Source organism: Channa argus, chromosome 10 (genome assembly GCF_033026475.1).
Source record: "Channa argus isolate prfri chromosome 10, Channa argus male v1.0, whole genome shotgun sequence".
Taxonomy (NCBI): Eukaryota; Metazoa; Chordata; class Actinopteri; order Anabantiformes; family Channidae; genus Channa; species Channa argus.
Window position 1 is genome coordinate 16,607,346 of NC_090206.1, and position 23,773 is coordinate 16,631,118.

General features: G+C 38.6%; 2 protein-coding genes across 3 annotated transcripts; one reads left to right on the forward strand and one right to left on the reverse strand.

Moving 5' to 3' along the window:
• The first annotated feature begins 561 nt into the window (after positions 1 to 561).
• Positions 562 to 16,566, forward strand: lnx2b (ligand of numb-protein X 2b). Of its 2 annotated transcripts, none has more exons than XM_067518449.1 (10): positions 562 to 781; positions 4,991 to 5,566; positions 7,962 to 8,155; positions 9,624 to 9,823; positions 10,887 to 11,309; positions 12,262 to 12,405; positions 13,306 to 13,480; positions 13,874 to 14,117; positions 14,224 to 14,382; positions 14,465 to 16,566. In XM_067518449.1, the coding sequence occupies exons 2-10, from the start codon at positions 5,163 to 5,165 to the stop codon at positions 14,598 to 14,600; spliced, it is 2,079 nt and encodes a 692-aa protein (XP_067374550.1). In that variant the 5' UTR covers positions 562 to 781; positions 4,991 to 5,162; the 3' UTR covers positions 14,601 to 16,566. The 2 variants fall into 2 exon arrangements, with proteins under 2 accessions (XP_067374550.1, XP_067374551.1); XM_067518450.1 differs by lacking the exon at positions 562 to 781 and adding an exon at positions 4,068 to 4,171.
• A 950-nt stretch (positions 16,567 to 17,516) lies between these two features.
• chic1 (cysteine-rich hydrophobic domain 1) lies at positions 17,517 to 23,664 on the reverse strand. Its single transcript, XM_067518452.1, has 6 exons — positions 23,506 to 23,664; positions 21,862 to 21,916; positions 20,702 to 20,857; positions 20,268 to 20,324; positions 19,741 to 19,800; positions 17,517 to 18,913 (listed from the first exon to the last, which is right to left on the reverse strand). The coding sequence occupies exons 1-6, from the start codon at positions 23,649 to 23,651 to the stop codon at positions 18,863 to 18,865; spliced, it is 525 nt and encodes a 174-aa protein (XP_067374553.1). The 5' UTR covers positions 23,652 to 23,664; the 3' UTR covers positions 17,517 to 18,862.
• Between the last annotated feature and the right edge of the window lie 109 nt (positions 23,665 to 23,773).

Consider the following 23,773-nt stretch of genomic DNA (forward strand, 5'->3'; position numbering starts at 1 on the left):
AAAGTAGTAAACCAGAGTCTAATATAACTCGGTTTTATTAATTAGAATTTGCCAAGTAAATAGTAAGTGATGCTTTGAGATAAATGCATTTGAGTAAACAGTATATTGCATCTTGAAATGGAAATAATAGTCAAGTACATTAAAATAATATTTAGGAATAGGACTCGAGTTACTTTTCATCACTGTCTTACTTACTGAATTTGATAGAGGAAAACATCCTGTATTGAAAATTGTTAAATGCAATACATTATGAGCATAATTTATTTAATGTACCAAAAATAAAAAATACTCACAATACTGAATGCCTCGTTTTTATAATAATTCATATAATTGGAATTGTGGCATGTGTCTCTGCATGCACATAAGTAAAAAAAATCTGAACTAAGTTTAAATGGTCAGTTCCTTATACAAAACAGCAGCTGTTATTTAATTGTAGCTCAGTCTGAAAATGCACCGCTGAAGCAGAGAGGTGCGTGCGTGCGTGCGTGCGTGCGTACGTACTTACACACCTGCCTGGACTTCTTCCTGTGCTGAGCCTTTTTTTCCGTTTGCTCGAAACTGGAAAAGCCGCCCAGCCACTGCCTCTCGGTTGAACTCCACCTGGGACAGTGGGTTGCGCTAGTTTACAGCAGTGCGGTAAAAAAAAGATCAAAAACCTGGTCGGTGTGGAAGCTGGGCAGCGTTTGGTCTGTTTTAAACGCTTTATTCGCCGAGGTTACTGTGATCTCTTTGTTTTAGTGGACGATAAGTGAACTGCTTCCGGAAAACAACCTTCACACAGGTAAGACGAGTTTCGGTCTCGACCTGACTGTTTTTCTCCGTCTTCAGCAGTGGCAGACAAAGGATTGGAAAGGTGTTTCACACCTGCAGGGGCCCGTTTTGATTGCTAAGTACAAGTTTTTCAAAGAAAATTGAGTTTCCGCGCGTTTTCAGCAGGTTATGTGCTGGAGGTGAAGAGTTATCTGCTGTTTTAACCACGACACGGGTCATCTGATTGATTAATATGAAGCTTAACTTTTATTACCTCCTCAGTCATTTGGATGTGTCACATTGGTGTAGTGATTAGGACCAAGCCAACAGCCACGGGCTGTCACACAGGGGACTGAGTGATTTATGGCCCCAGTGACACAAGTTCTACTTCTGTAGACCTGTAAAGACCCCATTACAAATTAAAGTCCTGCATTCAGGGACACAGAAAGAGACAGAGACTTCAGTACTATACCATAACAAGTTATTACTGCAAATCATAATATTCTACTAATAAAGCATAATGCTAGTGTAAAATACTATCACTTTACATATCACACTATTTGCTCAAATAGGACTATTCTAGTAGTATCCTAATGCACAGATTTATTATTTATAGGCTAAATAATGAATCACCTTTGAGTTGTAATCTACTGATATGATATCATAATCTTTATTATTATTGTGAATACAGCTAGAAAACACTGTTCAAACTTTAAAATGCATATAAAGGACATTGTTGCTTGCCTTTTTAAATATCTTTTATACTTGGTAAGATTTGTATATGTTAAAAATGGATTACAATGGAAATGGATTACGTTATTTGGTGCCTAACTACTTTGACATACTTCAAGTAGAAACAACTTTCAAACTTCAAAATGTTCAACTTAAAGAAAAAAAATGGTTTGTATTCCGCTCTTTGTTATCTTTTACACTCTTTAAAGTTTTTTTTATTTTTTTAAATTGTGATGTCATCGATCAATTACAATAAATAATTGCACTTGAAGTTTTTACCTAAGGCTAAGTGGCTTTAAAGATTGGCCACCATTATATAAGGAAGCACCATTTTATGTCAGCAAAACTTTCTGCTATTTCAGCAAAAACATTTCATCTTTTTTCAGCATTTCTTGGAAAATCATTTCAGCGCCGGGAGCATTCTTTTTAGAAATGCTTTTTCTATTATTTTTCTGACTTTCGTCTTCCGTACGTTGTTTGGTGCCTAACTACTTTGGCATACTTTTGGCTAGAATCACCATTTAAAAAAACATTCAGCTTATAAAGGATGTTATTGTTTGTGTACGGCTTTTTAAATATTTTTTATAGTTTGTAAGATTTCTATACTTACTTACTATAATTATTGCTTTGATCACATAATCATCTATTTTAGCAAAGGCAATTTAGCTTTTTTCAGCTTTGGTAAATCCTTTCAGTCCCTAAATATTCACAATGCTTTTGGAAATGCTTTTTCTTGTAATAATAATGATAATAATGACTTCCATTTTCTATACCTTTTTGGTGCCTAACTACTTCGGCATACTTCAAGCTAGAAACTTCAAAACATTTAGCTTATAAAGGCTTATAAACATTATTGCTTGTATACAGCTTTTTAATTTCTTTTATAATTTTTATGATTTTTATACTTTTAAAATGACATAATCTATGACATAATTTCCATTTGTAACCATAGACATTACTCTATGGTAGAGACAGTCATGACACACCTCCTGTCTCATGGATTGGAGAAATTATTTGTCTAGCATGGTCTCACCTGCGGGTGTGGCAGCACATGTGACTCACTCACATCAACCATCAAAGCAAGTGATTCGACTGTGAGGGAATGCCACCGCATGTAATCCTCTGGAGACTGGAGGACAGTGGTCGCCAACATTTCCCTTGAAAGCTTAGACTGTCACATGACTACAAGGCATTTGATCTGCATAATGCGCTCCCTCATCATGACTGATATTATTGAGCAGATGTGCTTTGGTTTGATCTAAACCTGCAAAAAATTAATTAACCCCATCTTTTGCAAACTTGCCTTGTGCTAGTTTCCTTATACATGAGTTTAAATTCTATAGTCAGAAAGTTTTTTTTAAAGCGTGGGATTCCTGTGAAATATGTTTCTTGCTCCAGGGCAGGATTAGGAATAATCTTACTGCTGATCTGTGAAACTGTACAGTGGGTAAGTATGTTAATGTACTTTCTCAAAGAAGACTGAGGGCTTTTGTTAAAACCGTAGCTAACAGTTTACATGTTTTAGTATTGCTGCTAATAATAATTTTTTGTTATTGTCTGTTTATTTTCTTTATAACTAATAATGTATTCAGAAAAAATATAAAATGTCCCCTTTTCTCCAGATTGATTCAGATTCTGTTTTTATCTGAAACTAGGTTTAAAGATATTCAGGTTAGAGCTAATATAATATTATTATTATTATTATTATTATTATTATTATAATATTATCACCAAATTAAAGCTACAATATACAACTTAAGCTTGGGCTAGTATGGAACTTGAAATCAATTCATTCTGCCACCCCTTACTTAAGGAATTAATCATTATAAAATTACAAAAAATAAGTACTTTTTTTTTTTTTCCATTTTATCTGGAGTTTTTTAAGAAAGCACCTTTATTGATTTCCTGCTTTATACTTGAGAAACATAGTGATGCACTATGCACAATATTGTGTTAGTATGGTAATGGTGGACATTGAAGCCATCTGGCACTGAAGCTATTTATCAGACATATGAAAAGCTTCACTCATTCAGTGAAGGTGTGCTATATCTTGTGTTATTAATAAAGAGAAGCGGAAACTGAAAAGTAAAGTGGATTTCATATAAAATATATTCTTTGCTTGTACCAGGTCATGTTTTTTCCCAAATAAATGGAACACAGCTTCTCTCCCTGGGCCACAGGATCCATGGCCCCATATCCATTACAGGAATAGGTATCACTTCTACAAAGTAAAAGACTAAGGCTGGGTGAGGTGAACAGTGTGCACATATCTGAAAAGACGTGCACACGTCATTGTATTCAGGGTTACGTGTTTGCAGTCAGTCATTCAGCTACAGAGAATATTTAACTGTGGTAAAGCATGAGCAGTGAGCTACCAATTGTAATACACACACACACTGTGGCATTTAGAGAGGCAGAATGAGCATTTCTCCTTTCCTCTCACTCTGCCTAGTTACACCAATTCCCCTGTGCACACCAGTGCAGTTGGAGCTCAGGCACATCCACACTCATGCACACAAATGTTTCCACACACATACTCACACATTATTGTGACGATGTGCTGCTGTAGAGCCAGGGCTCTGGTTTCATTCAGGCTTTAGGCAGCTGCTCCGCTAGAGTCTCATGTTTGCATGCAGAGGCTAGTTGCCACTTGACAACAAAGATATCATCTTGGGTGAGTCGCTCCAAGGTGCGTTAAATCTAGACTAAAGTCACAAAAGAGAGGAAAATGATTGAGTTTTGTTATTGTATTGTTTTGACTTATATTTTTTCTTTCATATGTGGTTATATTTAAATTTACTCCTTTCTGAATGTAGGACAAAATCATGGATTCTAATGTAACATTTGGTGAAGTTTGGTGCATTTATTATGTGCCTCATACCTCACATATACACATACCAAGAACTCATTTCAAATTATTTCTGAAAGTCCAGTTAAAATTTCCTTTAAAGTATGCTTTAGTCCGATTGGTAGACCTCTGTTCCAGTTTTAATGTATTAAAATAATATTTCTGTGATTCTTGTAATGTCACCTTAATCGGTATATTTCTTGATATGTGGAGTAAGTTGCCAAAAGTTCCTCAGAAGTATGTGTTGCTAATCACCACTCTGGTTATGAGAGGGAATTAGAGGAGATTACGAGTGGCACAAAGCGATGAAGACCAAGGGGTCATTAGTGACAAGGATTGCATTTTTGCCCACTTTATTTGAAATTCTTACTCTTGTGTAATGCCAAGCCTTTGTTCCTCTCCTATAGCAGGGGTTTGACTCTAGTCCACTTTCTCTTGCCTCATTTCACATAGTTTAGCCCTTTCTGTGTGAACACAGTAACTTTTAGCTGAGAGGAGAATTCCTTTTGTCCCTCAGGAAACTTGCTGAGAGGAAGCAGCTGCAGCTTGCTGCCATATTGCTGCTGCTCTGTGGATTTGTCATTTCCTGTGGTGCTGGCCAGTATGAGTAGAATTAGTCTTATTTCTGGAGTAGACCTCACTATGTTTCTCTCTCAACAGAAAGTCAAAATGATAATATGGAGATGACATCGATGGCTCTGCATCATTCTTACTGTTTGATTGGATTCATCTGAGGCCATGCAGACGTAATCCTCTGAACTATACACAGTTTTTAAGAAGACAAGAGGACACAGATCTTTTCACAGAGATTCGGACTAAGGTTCCTGAGACAATGGCTACAATTGAAACTAAAGTTGCTGGCAGCAACAGCAGCAGCTCTCTGTGGTCGCGGATATGTAAAGAGTGCGGCCAGCAACACGAGGGGCAGGACAGCCACTTGTACGAGTACCAGGATGAGGTGGACGATGAGCTGATTTGCCACATCTGTCTGCAGCCCCTGCTCAGACCTATGGACACCCCCTGTGGCCACACTTACTGCTTCCATTGCCTGAGCAACTTTTTGAAAGAGCAGGACTTCTGCCCTGTGGACCGTCAGAGGTTACAGTTACATCAGTGCCGCCCCTCCAGTCTGCTGGTCAGGAACCTATTGGATAAGCTGACTGTGGTGTGTCCTCACTATGAGGAGTGTCGGCAGCAGATGCAGCGGTGTGAACTGCAGCCTCACCTACACAACAGGTCAGACTCGGGAAGGGATGCTGGCTTTTTCTGTGGATATTGTTAAGCCTTCCTGGTTAAAATGATTGCATTATAATCCAAAAATAACAAAGTCAGAATTTTCTACTCTTAACTGAAGGATATTTTTACACTATAATTAACAACAGTTTACAACCAAATGCAAATCAGTGCAAATACTACTTTTTGAACCTTTAGTCACATGTAGTTATGAACATCGCTGTAGAAAAGTAGAATCAGAGTTTGGGTCATAACCTTAAAGAGTTCATTATGCTGAAGCAGAGCAAAGCTACGCACAGTTTAGGTGACACAGTATGTACAGACAGAACACAGATAATATATTAAAGGGAGGGAAACAGTACATCAGGATGGTTAGAGCCCTGTATTATATTAATTTGACAAGAGGCACAGGGGAGGCTTTTAGTGTGAGTTCAAGGTACAGGTTCAAAGGAACATCAAGTTAAGTCAGGGAGACCCTGCGGATGTGTCCTGTAAAAGGGCTATAGTATAATTCCAGGTGTTGGGCAAATGAACAAAGCAGTCAGTGCAACATAATAATTTGTAGCTAGATCATGCTGTATAAACACAACATGACGATTATATGTTACTTCCACAACTGCAATATATTTCCACCACAGGATTTGATATGTCTTATGCCATATGGATGTTTATCTTTATAGCTCTATGGTGTTGAATTGAGCCTTCCTACTATTCAAAACTGATCTTAGTCTCAATCCCGTGTGATCGTTAAGGAAAAGGAGGCGGGATTTAAGGATAAGTAAATGAGAAGATTTGATATTGCTCTTATGTTTGCAGCTTCATACATTTATTGTACAATCAGCCGCTGCTTAGCTTAGCATAAACACTGAAAGCATAGGGAAATAGCTAGCCTGCCTTTTTCTTGGCTGACACAATTTTCTCAGTGCCCTTAAAGCCCAGTAATTAACACATTACACATCTTGTTTGCTTTATCTATTCTAAATTGAAATGTAGAAAATATAAAGTGCATTTTTCATGGAATTGGCACAATGCATTATTGACTCCCCGAGGTCATGTTCTCACCATCAAAGTGCAAACTGTCATTTTTACCCTTTAATTTTCTACAGATTAAACAAGATAAAACATCCTAAGTGAGCTTTAAAGGGAAGGCAAATATAATTTAAGCTTTGGACAAGCGAGACTAGGTTTCCTTCTGTTTTTCAGTCTCTCTGCTAAGATAGAGTTCAGATTGAGAGTGGGATCGAACTTCTCATTTTAGCTAAATGTCAAACTGTGACTTTCAATGGCTAATTTTCTTTAACAGAAAAAAAACCCTAAATTTGTTTCTCTGATTATTTATTGTCTCTTTTTATTTTGAATTACATCGTTTGTAGGTCATCATAAAGGGAAGAGGTGAAAGTGGTGCACGCCTGCGAGTGAATTTCTCTGAGCTGAAACAAGTGTTCATGCTCTGCCATTATTTTATTGTGATTTATCAGTAAGCTTCAAGAAGCTTAAAAAAATAGATTCTTAGGCTACAAAAAATGCGTTGATTTCAGTGGCAATTATGTAAAGAATGAGACAATAACAATATATTATATTGAGCAATAACAATTTTAAGGGAAAAGTCAATTAGGGATTTATCTCTTTTATTTCTATCAAACTGTTAAATCTTTCCTCATATTGTTTAAAGTTAACTGGATAGATTGTATGGTAAGGCATATTAAATGTTTGTAACTTCCCACACACATACTTTGTGTTCCTATATTTTTATGTACTTCTTAGGAATCTAAAATACGTTCACCATATCTATTTCAAAGTTTCCTCCATCTTTGAAGTTGTAATATTGATTCCTGGTAGCACAGTTCCTCTGCAGACACAAACGTGTAATTATGCACCTTAAGCTGAGCTTCAGGTCAGTCGTGTTGTTTTTCCACATGACCGGTGTGGTGCTTATGACCAGCCATGATGCAGCCAGTTGTGGGTGGCTGATTATCCTGCTGGAGCTTCTCTGTGTAAACAATGAGGAGGCAAAGATCATACATGAGAAGCAAGCAGCAGTCTCAGCTCTCCAACTGCTTAATCAGAATCAACCTACAGTGTCCCATTCAGACTCCCTGCAATGCAGTGTGATTATCTACTTATCTGCATTCTGCTTCCCTGTTAAAGCCTGTGCATAAATGCACACTTTCTTTTTTCTTGTCTATTTTCACACTTTTAAAGTCATTTTCTTTCTGCGATTTTCTGTATTTTTCCATCCCTGTCACTCCTGGTATCCCTGGCTGATAAACCAAAATACTCAAGGAGGTGTCTTTGCAATGTGAAGATGAATATTCACGTGTTGGTTCATAAAAAGAAAGGAATCATAACCTGCGTCATTCTCTTTATTAGTTTCTTCCATGTTCCTTACTCTTCACAGATGTCCTGTTTTTAGACGGCTGAGGGAGGAAGCAGAGAAGAGGAAGAGGCCCCCTTGGAATGAATTAAAAGGATGTAAGGGTGATGGGGAGTCGCCCAGTGACGCTAAATATCCAGCAGTGCTGTCTCGAAATTCCACACGAGATCAGCCTGAGCCTGGCCTTATTAATCCTGCCTACGAAGAAAGTGAAGAGGGTATGAAGCTATTTTATCATAACAGCTACCATCGTAGCAGTGACCCTTTTCCAGAAGTCTTTCGCTGTACAGACATAATAATTAAAAGGTGTACTTCTTAGAAAATTATTTGCAATAAGGGGTAGGTCATAGATTGTGACAGTGAATACACTTTCCCTACAGCTCAAGCGCAGAAAACCTGAATCCTTCTGGCAAAGCCCCAGTGGGGGTTGTTGTCAGAACGCACACAAATTGCTGATGGTTTTTAGCCTTGAGGTTTTGATTCTGAGTCTGTCATAGGTGAATCATCAGCCCAGCTGTAGGAAAACACACCAGCTGACAGATATTTTAACCAGTCTCATCATGAAGATAAACCCTTTTAAGCAACTCGCCAACCAGCTCAATGGACCAAAGTCCACTAAAACAAAGTTGCCAGGCAACTGAAAAGTATTGTCCACAGAGACGTTTGCATACTGCTTTGCATTACTGCTACAAGCTCTTAAAATCGGATTTAGTTTTGCTTGGCATTAAAATGTCAGCATGTTGACTCATCCAGGTTATCTCTACCTACTCTCATGCCTTTATAATGCTGATGGGAATTAAAAGATTGGTGGCACTGTGGTAGCATGTAAATACTTGCAAGGCCTCTGTGTACACAGACCAGTTCCAGGGTAGGGAAACTCTACGTGTAGTTCACTGTGATAAAATATTTGCTATCTTCCTATAATGATTACAAGTTGAGGTCCACCTGCTTCACTATCTGTGAGTTAATATATCAAACACCTTCTGAAGTTGTGCAAGGGGTTATTTGTTCATACAACAATATTTATTTCTATTCTGTAACTACAAACTCTGTTTAATAGTTTTTTTATGCTGAGAGAAGATCCATATCTGCTTTTTCTATGCATTTAGTAAAGGGGTCCAACACATGCTCTGCTTTTTTTAAATCACAAACAGTGCAGCAGCATTTAATTAACTTACTATACATTTGCTTTTCTTTAATGGCAATCAGGTGACCCTAACCACTTTTATTTGGTAGGTGAAAGTGGTGGCACCTGAAATGTTAGCAAAAAGCAGCTTTATTTTTTGTTGAATTGAGAAAATGAGAAAGTTCCATACCAGATTTTGTGCAAAAAAAATACACTTTGTATGTGGGTTAAGGGCAGTTTAAAAGGAGCCAAAGGAAGACAAAAAGAAAGCAAATGAAACACAATTAACCTGAACGCTAGAGCGTCAAAAGATCCTCTTTCTTTCCCCGTTGACCTTCTTTTTAAGTGGTGTTGTCAAATCTCAGAATTTAGCTCAACCTGGAGAAAATGGTAACAGACATAAAAGTTGTCATAGGACAGAATTTCTCTTTTAAACTAGTTATTTTTGTTAATAGCACATTTATTATTTGCGCTCATCAGATATTTAACAAGTTGCAACACAAAAAATAGGAAATGCAGCCATATTTATTCTGCGTGGTTCTCTATTTTCTTCTGTCCAGACAACACCCCCCTGCGCTGCAGTCTGGTCGCTGAGGCCAACGTGGTGGAGCTGTTTAGAGAGGAGCCAGAGGAGGAGCTGGGCATTCGCATTGTGGGGGGCAAAGACACACCACTGGGGAACATAGTAATCCAGGAGGTTGTTCGGGACTCGCTGGCAGCTCGTGATGGCAGACTAGCCCCAGGGGACCATATCTTAGAGGTGAAACTGACTCATTGGCTAAAGAAACAAAGTCTAAAATGTCAGGTATTCATCTCCACTTCAACTTGGGATGTTAAAAGTATTTGGATGACATAGTGTGACAATGTTGAACCCCGACGTATTTCTACCTAAACACAATGTCATTGCGTTCTCTTCATACTGTAAACACAGGGCTTTACCACTAGGAATCAGAAAGTAGATATTCAAGATAAACAAGTTCTAGCTCCACGGTAAAGAGGTGTGGTTAATATATCCAGCCACAAACATAACAAGTGACTGTAAGCACCTTTCTTTGGTTGCTGTAACTGATTGACTTTCTTCTTTTCTGTCTGAGAGGGTCAGGGCTCAAAGATCTAGTAGACCAAAATCAAGCCTTATGTAACTGGTTATTATGAAACAATGCAATTAGTTTTCTAAAAGCGATAATAATTTGGTGTGTGGTTGAAGGCTGCAAATAAAGATTAGTAAATATTAATAGTAATCTGCTGGTTATTTTCTCAGTTTATCATTTGGTGTATAAAAAAGCAGAAAACAATGAGAAATGCTGGTCTCGATTCCATGTCAATGAACATATTTCTAAACAGATTTTGAGTATGTTACAGTGTCTTATTTGCAGTGACCCTTCACCAGAGGATGAAGGAGGTGGGAATAATTTTAATAATTTGTAGTTTCGTCTATTCCTTCAATGTCCTCCATCTCGAATTTCTACCCTCCGGTGACCCTGGGACATGGTACTGCTGTAAAATGAGCTAAATGACTATTTCAGCCTCGCCTCTGGCACCTTTGCTTCAGTGTGTCCTTGTCTAAAGCCAACTAATCTCAAACCTGGAAGGGAAAACAAAAACCTGCCTTCAGGATGTGAAACACTATCAGTATTTTTTTTTCTCAGCTTTGTGGAAATCTGGAAGTTGGATATGGTGAAGACGAGTTAAAATTTTCACTTTTGGGCTTGACCAGAGCTTCTCATAACTTTCCATAGTGCCATCATAAATGCACAGCAATGTTTGTGTGAGGGTGCTTCACCACTGAATGTGTTATTTTTCTTGTGGTGTCATGTTTCCAGGTGAATGACGTCAGTTTGGCTTCAGTCCCCCACGCCCGGGCCATTGTGGTGCTGCGGCAGCCTTCCCTCCTCAGGCTCACTGTTATGCAGGAGAAAGGCTTCAAATCACGAGACCCTCGGTCTGATCTTTACCCTTCCTCTTCCACCGCTTCCCAGTCCTCTCACAATCCCCATGGCAACGCTACTTCCAATCAGAACCCTGGCACAGTCCTGCAGGTAACGCTGATGAAGAGTCAGCGTAATGAGCCCCTTGGCATTAAACTCATCCGCAAATCAGACGAGAGTGGAGTTTTTATCCTGGACCTACTCTCAGGAGGTTTGGCAGCGAAAGACGGAAAACTGCGAAACAATGACAAAGTGTTAGCCATTAATGGTATCGACCTGAGGCATGGTACGCCTGAGAGCGCTGCCCACATCATACAGGTACATTCAATTACCAAAGACATGATTTTTATCCATTTTAGCCCATTAATTACAAATGAAAACTGACAACTGACATTTTCAGTAGGAATTTGTAAAGCATGCCCTAACTTTAAAAACTGTTGTCATTTTATCCAGCTCATCCAAAATGTGTAAAGAGGCCACACACTGGGGAAATATTGAACTTTTATTAATTTGTAAAATTAATTAGCTATATTCTCAAATAATCCTCCCAGGACTGTGACCCAAAGAGGAGAAACCCATGCTAACATGGACATTTTGAAGAAGAATGTGTAAATTAAGTAAAATTTTAGAAAGCTATTGTTTGTTTTCCATAATCAGTTGTTGCATCAGTTGTGGTTTACACAATGCAAAAATAAGTGCAAACCCCATTCAGTATCTACAAGTAGTTCTTCTACAACTGTGGTCCACAAATGAAAAAATTCCCCCACTTCTATTACAAAAAACTAACAGGATTTTATGCTCAAGAGCATGAACCTACCCAACAAATTGAATGGCATTATGCCAGGGACATGTTTCCAATTATGAGATATTTTGACAGGACATGGGAGCAAAGGGAAAAGTGAAAAAATCCTCTGGGGCTCTCCGTATTCATCCAAAATATGATTTTTAAAGAGATCATGTATGCAGATATTTTACTCTTAAAGAAAGTGATAGGGAAAGATTTATGTTGTTAAATGTGACTTTATTGTGCATCTAAAGCAGGTCTGTAGACCCTGTGAGAGGAATTGTGAAGTTGCTATATACCAAATGTTGACTGGAAGATGGCCAATAAGTGTTAAAAAAAAACAAAACATAAATCCTGTTTTTAATCACACAAACATGTAAAACTACTAAGATGAGCAACAAAACAATCAATGCTGGCAAAGATCATAAAGTGTTGTATATGCATTTGATATGGAATTAATTGCTTTTTTTGGGGGGCTGCATTTAGGACAGTGAGGTGCGTGTAAACTTTGTTGTGATGAGACCTGCAGAAACTCACGAGGAAGGAAGCAGCAGAGAGGGACAACCCAGCAGAGCAGCCAGGAGGGGGCCTGAGCCGCAGTACTTTATACGCCACTCCACATACATAAAGGTAACACAGAACATTTCCTCACAAAGTAGTGCGCTAATTAAAACTGATCATCCCAGGCCTGCATTTTAAATAAGCTATCATAAATCCACATTTCCACCTACAGCTGTTGACTGCTGGAATTTTAACTTCGAGTCACACCACTTGACAGTACTGGCTGCATTATGTAAAAATAATTTTACAAACTTGACATGTTTCTGTTTACATTGTGTAATTGTGACAGTCACTGTGTTGTACATACACTGTCAGCCGTAAGAGCTGCAACACCCCCACTTGGGGGTGAGAAGCTCAGCGCAGACACCTGCGTCGGTGAGCAGAGATGAAAGCCCTCCTCTGGGGCCTCCCTCTGTCGTGATCAAAAGGCCCGGGGTGCTGCTCACTCTGCTGCTACAGGGCCACTGTTGTGGTGTTGTTTTTTTGGTTGTTTCTTTGGGTGGCTTTGGAGGATCAAAGCTGGTTACAGTTAACTTTTGCCTGCAGAGTCGAGCCTTTCGTCTTGCTGGGGGGGGGTATGGTTCCCTGCTGGGGGGAAGGAAGAGCCCCCACCTCCCCCAAGCTTCCCTTCTGATGGTTTACAGACTCTAGAGTGAAACAAGGAGGCTGGTTGAAGCTGTCATTTTCCACACATTTTTTCCAATACGAGAGCTTACTGTTGATCCTCACACTTCATCTTTACCCGTAGCTCTCAGCTCCATCTCAAATGTTTCACATTTGTTTCTACAAGATCCAAGACCCAAGGATCCTGGAGAAGCTGAAGTAAATTTTCAGCACAGACTTTATGCATGTTGCGTCAAACAAGATGTAGAAGGTTGAAACATTTTTTTTGAGAAAAGAAAAGTTTCTAAAAGTCTACATGGTGAAGTTGATCTAAATGTTGGTCCGTGTTTGTTGTTGTTTATACAGGATCCTCCTGGTGGGTTTTCTAGCCAGGAGAAGACTGTGAGCCTGAAGAAGGAGCCTCGGCTTTCCCTTGGCATCACCATTGCCGGGGGGAGGGACTGTCGCAGCCGTCTGCCTATTTACATCACAAGTGTGCAGCCAGTTGGCTGTCTGCACAAAGAGGGCACAATCAAAAGGGGTAGAGCAGCATCTGCTTATCTGACTTATACTTAGGAATTTGTGATGATGATGATGTGATAAACTAAAGACGTTGTTTTTGGTTGGATTATGTTCTTATTTAGAATTTGATTATAAAATGTCAAACTTCAGCTTAAGGTGACGAATTCAAAGGTCTTTGCCAAATTGCAAAGATGGTAAGTTTACTGTTGTCTACTAATCACCCAAATCCTCACATTTGAGAAGCATATTTGTGATATTATTGCTTAAAAAAAACAGCAACTGCAAGAAACTATTAATGAGTCACTTTAGCTTGAACAGTAACATGGCAGTTTTCACTTGTTAATATTCAGGGACGCACTGTGTTCATAAAGCACCACTAAACAGAGAGGTCACCTGTCACCTGTTTCCTCAGGTGACGTCCTACTGAGCATTAATGGCGTTGATCTGACCCAGTTAACCTACAATGAGGCAGTTTCTGTGCTGAAAGCTCAGACTGCTCAGTCCCAGGTGGTGCTCCGTGTCATCCAGACCCTATCTGAGGACACACAAGAGGATATTGAGGCTGTCAACAAAGACGAACTGGACCTTGTGGAAGACGCACGAGATGACAGCCTCAACTGGACCCCATTGTGGACTCGCTGGCTGGGATTACCGAGGTAGAGTGGCTTTCAATACCAACAATTATGCATTCACTCCAGCTGTATTCTGTTCTGTTTATGTGAAAGAGTTACTGTACGTCTCACTCTTCCTTCGCCACTTCAGCCAAATGCACTGGTGCAGGGACATTGTCTTGCAAAAGACCAACAATGAGAGCTGGGGCTTCAGTATCGTTGGGGGCTATGAGGAGAGCCATGGCCAGCAGCCTTTTTTCATCAAAACCATTGTGCCTGGTACACCTGCTCAATTTGACGGACGCCTCAAGTAAGTTTAACCTAATTTCACTCAGCACTTTAAATGGTCTTACTCGATGGACTCCACGATAATGACCTACGGTTGTCTCCAGGTGCGGTGATGAGATTGTTGCAGTAAACGGAGCCACAACAGTGGGAATGAACAACTCCTCTCTCATCCCCATGCTCAAATTGCAGAAGAATAAAGTCACTCTCACGGTGGTGTCCTGGCCTGGAAGTCTAGTCTAGCTATAAACACAGTCAGATTCTCTCTCTCTTTTCCCTCTGTCTCAGAGACAGAGACAGACACACACTGATATTTTGCTCTGTTCAGCTAAAGTTTTGGGCCATAACTCTATTAGTTACATTCTTGTTAACTCTTTATAATAGCTTTATAATACAGGCCGTTTCGCTGCAGAGAACATAATGCAAGAACCAGCCTGTGTACAATCAAAAAAGGAACACGAGTGTGTGATCTCAGCTGGTACCTGTTGTCTCAGTGTGTGTGTGTGCACTCACATGGCTCTGAACACATTTGGTTTAATCAGGGTGCAAAATTATGACAATCAATGAATTAAATGCTAAGGGCAAAATGTAAGGATTGATAGTATTTTGAAAAACCGTTCTGATCCTCTTCTGAACTTTTCTTTACCTCTTGAACTATATAATCATTTGGTAGTTGTGACTTGATTCAAGTGATTCACATAAACGGCTACACACTGAAATGTAGTGCTTTCAGTATATGTAGAAAGTTATAAAGGTGAATTATAGATGACTGCATATAACGAAACAGCTGCTTATTGTATAGACTAATGCCAAAGAAAGAAAATGATCATCTCTTACTAGTACTAGTGAGGATGATCCCTTAATGGAGCTCCAAGTAAACTAAATCAGATATTTGTTTGAAGAGGGAGGGTGTTTAAAAAGCTAAAGAAGAGACCTATGGTAGTCTTTAGTCTTACATGTTCATGCTGGTGCAGACAGACAGCTTCAGTTTGAGAGTAATCTAAGGTCCAGTCCTATCTGAGCCAGTTATCGGTAAAATCTAACAGGAAAGCTGTAATAGACCATTTATCAGAGTTGCATTGGTCAGTTGAGTCCAGGTTTATTCCATGTTGACTTCTGATTTTAGCAAACCAAAAGTAGAAACATTATGCCATTTGTTTTTTTTTTTTCTAAATTGGGACCTGGTCTATCAGCAAATAATTCTCTGATGAAAGTATTTGATTTGGTAGTGATACACATCCCGTTACTAGTGAGCTATCTATTTTTAAGTAATTAAACAGCTCAAATTTAAGGATTTTTTTTTTTTAAGGACTTTAAGTACTTCTAACCATTGAAGGGGAACAGGAAACGATTTTATGCCTTAAACAGACCCTGCTTAAAAATGTGATTTTTTTTTTTTTTTTTTTTTCTCTCCCCTCATTTTTTCTTCATTATATAGTGCTTAATAAATTCAACAGTGAATGGCTTTGTACAGAGAAATGTGTTACCTCATTCTTTGTGTCAACATATTCCCAGTGACCTTTCTTGTCAAAAATCATGTTCTCCTGTTTACGTGGCATCTAACTGAACTATTTTGGAAGTTAAAAAAGTTCCAAGTAAGATTGTTTGTGGTGGACAAAACAAAGCACAAAGGAAATAACTCCAGGAACAGTTATTTCCTGCAGGATGTACACAAAGTGAATCTCAAACATTTCATCTTTTGAAGCTGATGTGGTGTGCAGTTTGTCCATGGTTCAGTGTGACCCCTAGTGGACTTAAACTACAACAATCATTTTGGATTTTTTTGGCAAAAGTGCTTGTAGTTATGTGCATATTTAAATTTGACAACGTTTATGAAACATCAAATATGACAGTTTAAATGCGTGTTTAACATCTGGCTGCTACAGAGTGTATATTTAAACACATGCACATGAATTCATGACTTTCTCAACCTTTTTTAGGTGCATAACTGAATACACCTCCGTTAGTGTGCACGCCCTTTAATCTATAGCGTTGCATCATGTTTTACAAGTAGATTATATGTTCTGGAAGTACCTACTTACTAGCTGTGAGATAATAGTATTTCCCTTTCATCTACAAAGCTCTCAGTGATAAATGAAGAGCACAAGTGGCAGAATTGAGTGGAGGATTTGGTTATGTTCAAGTAAAATATATAAATATACTTTGTATGCTGTATATAAGAGTAATTATAATAAATCAATTTCACAACTGATGTCTCACCTTAAATTACATGAAACTAACAATTTGTAAACTCAACTCTCAAAATGTAAAGGCAAGAGACTTTTTGTTTTGTTTTTGTCCTTTCAGATTATCCTGAGTTCAGGGTCGCCACAGCAGATCATTGTCCGCATTTTGATGTGGCACAGTTTTTACGCCAGATACCTGACGCAACCCTCCCCAATTTCTACCATACCAGTACTGCGCAGCTGGGGATGGGAATGAGCTGTTAGGGGTTCAGTTCAGGTTGCCCAGAGACACTTCGACATATAGCCGGGACTGGGGATTGAACCACTGACCCTGTGGTCTGTGGACAACTGAGCTACAGCTGCCCCAGACTGCTTTTTTTCGGCTAATCTTCACAAACTTCTTTAAATGGAGCTCTTGAAATTCTTGAATGAACTGCTTTAGTGATTATTGTGGCTAAAACTTATTTTAATTCAGGTCCAAATTTATTAATGTTAGCAGAGTTAAGAGTTTAAATTAATGGAGCAACAGGGCAGTAAAGGGTTATTTAAAGTCTCTGTAAATGGAAAAACTGAATGTTTAAAAAAAAAAAAAAAAAAAAAAACAAAGGACCATAAAACAAGCCTCAGTGCAGCCCTCCACACCACAGGATTCGGGGGATGTGGTGAGATACAGCAGACAGATGCTCCACTATTTTCTGTTTTCTGACCACTGAGCCACAACATTAGAAAGCAGCAGCAGGTTATAGTATCAGCATTTCTGTTTGTTTTTTTGTTTTTTATATTTCAAGTAAATGCAGGCTGTTTTGTTAAAGTTAACAATTCAACACCTTGTTAAACATGGCAAATAGTCAAATGTCTGGTGGTGGGACATCGGGCTGGGGGCAAAGGGCAAAGCTGAAGTCAATAATAATCTGTTTTAACTTTAATGACAAGTGACCGAATAGGAATAGCTTCAAAATGAAAAACAAAAACAGAAAATTGACCATTTATTTTCTATGTCCTCTAGGATTAGCTAATAGGGACAAACATTTACAAGAATTGTAACAGGGACAATAGTGGGTGGAGGATTTAAAATCTCCTTTTTACAAAAGAACAGTTTTTGACCTGTACTTCTGTGTGGTTCATCTATTCCAGAGACACTCTGGATACAACAAAATGCAGCAATCTCTATGATTCAGGGAAAAGAAACTAACACTGGACAGAATAACAGAAGCAAAGGAACCATCTGCCCACTATGCATTGTACTGCTGATATATGTGCTTCATAATACATTGGAAGGTCCAAACACAGCACACAAAAGAGTACAAAAGTATAAAATGAATGCAAAGTTGGGTTATAGTGAAAAAAAAAGACTTGGAGTGCAGAGTTCAAATCATTATCTTCCAACTAAACATCAGAGATGAAACTTATCTTCGGCTTGAACAGATGATGTGTCATCTTTGTTGGCAAAAACCTTATGGTAGGAAGCAGTGCTGTTGTCACTGCATGAAATCCTTTCTCCTGGGCCTCAAGTGCAAATATCAATCCCAACTGTGGCATCATGTACATTGTAACTATATGGCTTACAAGGTAAACAGGTCCATATAAACTAGAAAGGTACATAGACATCTTTCATTATTTGAAACTATGGTACAGCAATATAATGGCAAAAAATTAAAGAGCTAAGTAATTTTATGTAAACAATGGTATACCACTGTATAGCTTATACTAACATGGTATTTACAGGTCAAGTTATTCTAGCTAGTTCCCATGTACAGAGGATTAAATATAGAGAAAAAAACACAGGGTGGTAATGTACATTAGGCAATTTCAACCATCCCACCTACTTGCAAAGAACTGGATTCAAACACAGGAAACCCAAGAAACAGCATCTGAATTTATAGCCTTGTTGAATTCTACTATGCCATCCTCCTCCTCTTACATTTAGAGTTTTCTTTTTTTTGTCATACATAAGGCAATAATAGTTAAGGGAGTGGGAGGCATCACATTCTTTGCAAGAGATTACTGATATATTAGATGGGATACAGGCTAATAGTTCTTTGGGGTAAATGCACTTTTCAAGAGTTTCACTTGTTTGTCACATTTAACAAAAACACATCAGAGTGCAACAAGGGGGACATGTCTAGTTTTGCTGGGAAGATGTGCAAAATCTGCTCTAAAGCAAAGTGACAGTGTTGAAATTTTAATGTACAAGGTACTGGGAGATGTACAGAGGCGTCACAAGAGACACCGGTGCAGACCCTTATTCCAACATACTGTATATACAAGGCACTAAGGAAAAGATTCAAGGGCCACACGTCCAGTATGTTAACAGCCTCTTCAGTCCGGTCGGAATATAGGATATTTGGGTAAGAATTCTATAAGAATCACCTACAGAGACAAAAAAGACAAACCTATTATACATTTTTCAGGACTGCAGAGATGTTGAAGCATAACTAGGACTGCAAGTACTGTAAAAAGCTTTAGGTATGTATTATCTGTTTTTTGCCAATATATCCCATCCTTGTACCTTTTTATGCTTATTTTTTCTCTGTTAAAAATAAGGATGTTATTTTGGTTGGTTCCTATGTTAAAGGAAGAATTGCCTGGTTTTAAACAAAGACTTTATACACAATGTATTTATGACATTTAGCTAAAACCAGTCTTTCCCAAACTGTTTTCAAACTGTTTCTCTTTCCTAAACCTAACAACAGTCATTACAATGTTCCTGGGGAAACAATTTAATCCAAATTACACATTATTTATATGAAGCAGGGTCGTAAAAAAAGAGAGTTGTAGGCAGTTGTTAAAATAATGATTTCCTGTGGAGATCAACTGATTCAAATCATTGCTCTATGTAATACTTTCTTTACCTTTTTCTTAAGAAATTACAGGAATCCTCTAAATGAACTGCTACCAATTATTATTACATTAATTTTAAAAAAAAATTAAATAATTACATGTCATTTTTCAAGAAGCAATCACTAAAAACTCTCTGGTTGTAGCTTTCTAAACCTATTGAATGGGTTTGCTGCTTTCTTTTATGATGTACAATAGTAAAGTGATTCTTTACTTCAGGCTGATAACATGCATTACCCATCTCTTAACATTTTATAGACAAACTAATTCATCAGCTATTGATGATTGTGTTTTGTTGACTTTGAGGTTATGCATTTTTCAAACAATCTTTAGTCATTTTGTTGCAACAGCTTACTTACATATTCCATCATGTTGCTGCTTTCACATTTTCTTTTACTGAGTTTCCAGTGCAGCCCCAGCTGGAAAGAGAAAAGACAGACACAATGAAAACATCTCTCGCTCTCTCTCTTTCTCACACACACACACACACACACACACACACACACACACACACACACACAAAGAAAACTGTCTGAAATCTTGGCTTCAGTGTCAGGGGAATCTGGGAGCACGGCTGTCTGGTCTTGCTGGGGTCAAACTATGGCCAGACACCCTGAAGAGCTTCCTTTATGTCTTTGCACAGCTACTAGCTGTAATTTGTTGCTGCGAGACAAAACAAAATTAACATGGCATTTTACTGCCGACCTCACAGTCCTTGCAGACCTTGTGAACAAGATCTGACTCAAACTGCTTCGAGGTGCTTGCAATGCTGCTTGTGCATTTACCAAACAGATAAATGGCCCTTATCCATCATAATGATAACCAACTTACACTTCTCACTGACACAGGCAGTTATTGCTAATGTGCAATTTGTCATCTTTCATACCTTGTGATATAATCGGTTATTTTCCCACTCTAACAGCTTCTGAATAGACCTTCTTGTCTGTTGGAACAGAAAAAATGGCCATGAATGCAAGCAAAAAGCTCATTCCTCAATTTTACTCTTTTAACAGGTAATAGTAAACAGCCACAGTGTTAGGATTTATGGACTGAACTCCTAATTTACAAGTAATTTCCACTGTGTTGTCAGTAATTCTGAGTAGTAATACCATCTTTAAATGAGACACCCTTAAGCTAGGAAAGACAGGAGCTGTGCAGCGCAATGACTAATTTCTAGAGCCACTAATTGAACATGAGGTGTTATTACCCCCTACACTAGTACCAATGTGGCTGAATTGCTATAACAGCCCTGAGTAATCACCACTGATGTAAGGGAGAGTTAAACTGTCCACCTTGTGTCACAGGAGGTCTTGGACTTACCCTCTTGTTGAGGCAGATAACGGGCCATAGACTGCAGCCTACTGTACAGCAACAGCACAGGCAGCCACAAAGAAGCCACTTTACATTCACAGGCAAGTTCTTTTTCAAACAAGCATTCACTCTGCTGATGCTGGTTTTAAATTCCTCAGGTGCTACCTACACAAAGATAGAAACAATATATGTATGTACATTAAAGTGAACATTTCCTAGAGGTTCTTTGTAATAGGAAAATTATTTTAAAATCTAAACATCAGGTAAATGGCTAAGAGCAAAAAGGGAGGTGCAGACAAGAAAGATTCCTATTTGATCAAGAAAGAAAGAAAGAAACTTGTGCACAAAGATCAAAGAGCTTTTGAAAACCAACAGGTAGAAATTTGCAGATGTTGTCCAGAGATGAGATCACATCTGTAAACACACTGCCTCTGTCTTGCTAACCAAGCTCCAGACTGTTCAAGGCAAGGAGGGACTCAAAGGAGAGATAAGCCCACTGCCTATGGCAGCGCCGGCCAAACAACTTGAATGGATGCTCATTCCTCTCTGAGTCTGTACGCCATAAAACAGGGGTCGTAATCTTTTATGACAGGATGCAAAGGTCTCTTTGCAAACAGCCAAAGAGCTCAGAATAAAGCCCAGCAGGGCCTGATCTGCACCCTTCAATCATCATAATTGTGACCTCATCCATCACATGTCACCCTGGGTCACAATACTGAAGATACTTTTTATTGCCCCACACTTCCCTCGGCCTGCTCTTACCCCTGAAGCCTTTTTGTGTTTCTGCGTCCGACCCAGGAAGCTTTTCATTCTTGTCTACGGCAGAGTCTTCATTTCATTATTTTATCACCTAGAGCTGGACCCTGCAAAACACTGGGGTCCCCATCAACTCAGCCTCATGGTCGGTTTACACATTTACAGAGCTAGACAGCAGCACATTAAGGCTCTTTTCTATGCACTGTGGTGCACTGCTTGAAATGCATCTCCATTAGATCAAAAACACTTGGAGAAGTTTGAATAGGGCGGTTTTGGGAAGTTGGGGCTGTTAAAGGAGCAAAAGGACAATGGAATCACTGTGGCTTTAATTGCTTAATTCTTCTCAATTGGAACTGAACAGAAAGAAGAAGCCGATAAGACTGAAGTGCAAGAAAACTAAAAAGCAACTGTACCTTTCCCGTGAGAACAGAGGGAAATTCTGTGTCAAATCTGTTGCTCAGTCCAAACCTGAAAAAAACAAAATGAAAAACAGCCAAATCACACTTATTCACAATCTAGTTTTTTTGGCACATTTTGTTGAAGTTTTTTGTAATTGTTAGAAAGGGACATTAAATCACACTCCACAAAAAGGATGACACATTGAAGACTTATTACTGGTGTAGTTCTTGATGTATAGACAGTAATAACATAGTGGAGTCTACGTGAAATAACACCAACAAATTAACACAATAAAACTGGAATTACAATCAATAAACTAATTTCAGATGAAAATTGAAAAATGCATTAAAAACAGATTATAACTAGGATCCTATGTTACACAAGGTTTGCCACTGTTGCATAATTTTACAGTAGGGACCCCTCTTCTGATAAGTATTGGCCACTGCAATGCACACATGATGTATCATCTTCTTAGTTTACCCTCAGTAAAGTACACACATTTTAACAACTTTAAATGTTTAGATTCTTATCCAGAGTCAGATGAGTCTATAATTCATTCTGCATCATGACACAGAGCCCAAACATACATCCTCCAACAGATGGCACAGAGCCCTGATCCTAATAGAGTGAGTTTGAGATTACATGTGGAGATAGAAAACTGTGGCCAGTTCCTCTCAATACTTGGAACAACCTATTTGCCAAGTAACATAAAAAAACAGTATTTTCACAAGGTGTCAAAAATTACAAAATGATTTCAGTAATTTGTGATTGACAGTTTATATTATTATAGTTTATTAGGGTTGTGAGGAAATAAGTCAAATAGACTAGATAAAAATGAAAAGTGTGTTTGTAATATTGTTTTTACATATTTTACTGTTTGTTCAATTTTGGATGAATGTTCTTTTTTGGGCCTTAAATTTGCTGCCTAAATCGAGCATCTTAATTTGAAAATTAGGACTGCAACTAACAATAACAAAAACTATAACTATGAAAAACAGCCAAACATGATGTATTTAAATGTCCCTTTTAGCTCAAAGTCCAAACACCCAAAGATATTTAGTTTACATCGATATAGAAAAGCGGGACTTCATCTTATTAGCTGGCATCAAATGATATTTGGTATTATCAAAATGTTTTCCATTAAACCTGTCTGAAACAATCGCTGTCCTGTCAATTAATCGCCAGAATACCTAATCATTCAAACTCTACAAGTTACAAATATATCGGTATATACAATAGTAAAGCATTGATTGAATTAAAAATACAAAGGTAAAGTGCAGGATCTTTAAAACCGTGTTTAAGTATAGACCTTGTGTAAACGTACTTTGTTACTCTTCACAACTGCTTAATGATAATGATCATTAACGTTTCTCGGACTTGTAGCTGACATTTACGTTAATGGTACATCATGTAACTAAACGTGCCTAACGTTACAATGATCATCGGTTGCTTGTCTACAGCGTTTATGGTCGCCATGGGGACATGTTAACGTTAGTTATTGCCATGATAAAGTCATGTTCGTAAACAAAGCATCTAGTCCCAATGTCAAAACAAACGGCTGTTAGTTGTTGTGATTTGCGTTAGTTAGCAGGTTAGCATCCGCTAAATAGCCTAAGCATAAAAAACAGACAGGAACGATGAAACACGACACTGCTTACACTGTGATGTGCCCAGCCCCTCGCATAACAACAGGCTCCGGACAATATCTGGGCAGGTGTTCCTCACTCGCTACATGTTCATCCTCTTCGTCTTCTAACTCATAAATGGTATCAAAGTCCGCCATGTTGGGCAGTAAGACGCTCATGACGTCTCCTACAGGGCCGCGCACGGCAACACGGCCATGCGCACGGAACTGGTGCCGCTGTGAGTTCAGATGAACCATTGTAGAAATGTCTCCATCGTGTCATGTCAGGTGTAGATTTGTAC

Coding starts and splice junctions, on each gene's coding strand:
- lnx2b (XM_067518449.1), top strand. CDS start 5,163: ATGGCTACAATTGAAACTAAAGTTGCTGGCAGCAACAGCAGCAGCTCT. Junction 11,310..12,261: donor GCGCTGCCCACATCATACAG/GTACATTCAATT, acceptor GGCTGCATTTAG/GACAGTGAGGTGCGTGTAAA. Junction 14,383..14,464: donor CAATTTGACGGACGCCTCAA/GTAAGTTTAACC, acceptor GGTTGTCTCCAG/GTGCGGTGATGAGATTGTTG.
- chic1 (XM_067518452.1), bottom strand. CDS start 23,651: ATGAGCGTCTTACTGCCCAACATGGCGGACTTTGATACCATTTATGAG. Junction 21,917..23,505: donor GGGGCTGGGCACATCACAGT/GTAAGCAGTGTC, acceptor TGTTTTTTTCAG/GTTTGGACTGAGCAACAGAT. Junction 20,325..20,701: donor TTATCTGCCTCAACAAGAGG/GTAAGTCCAAGA, acceptor CTGTTCCAACAG/ACAAGAAGGTCTATTCAGAA.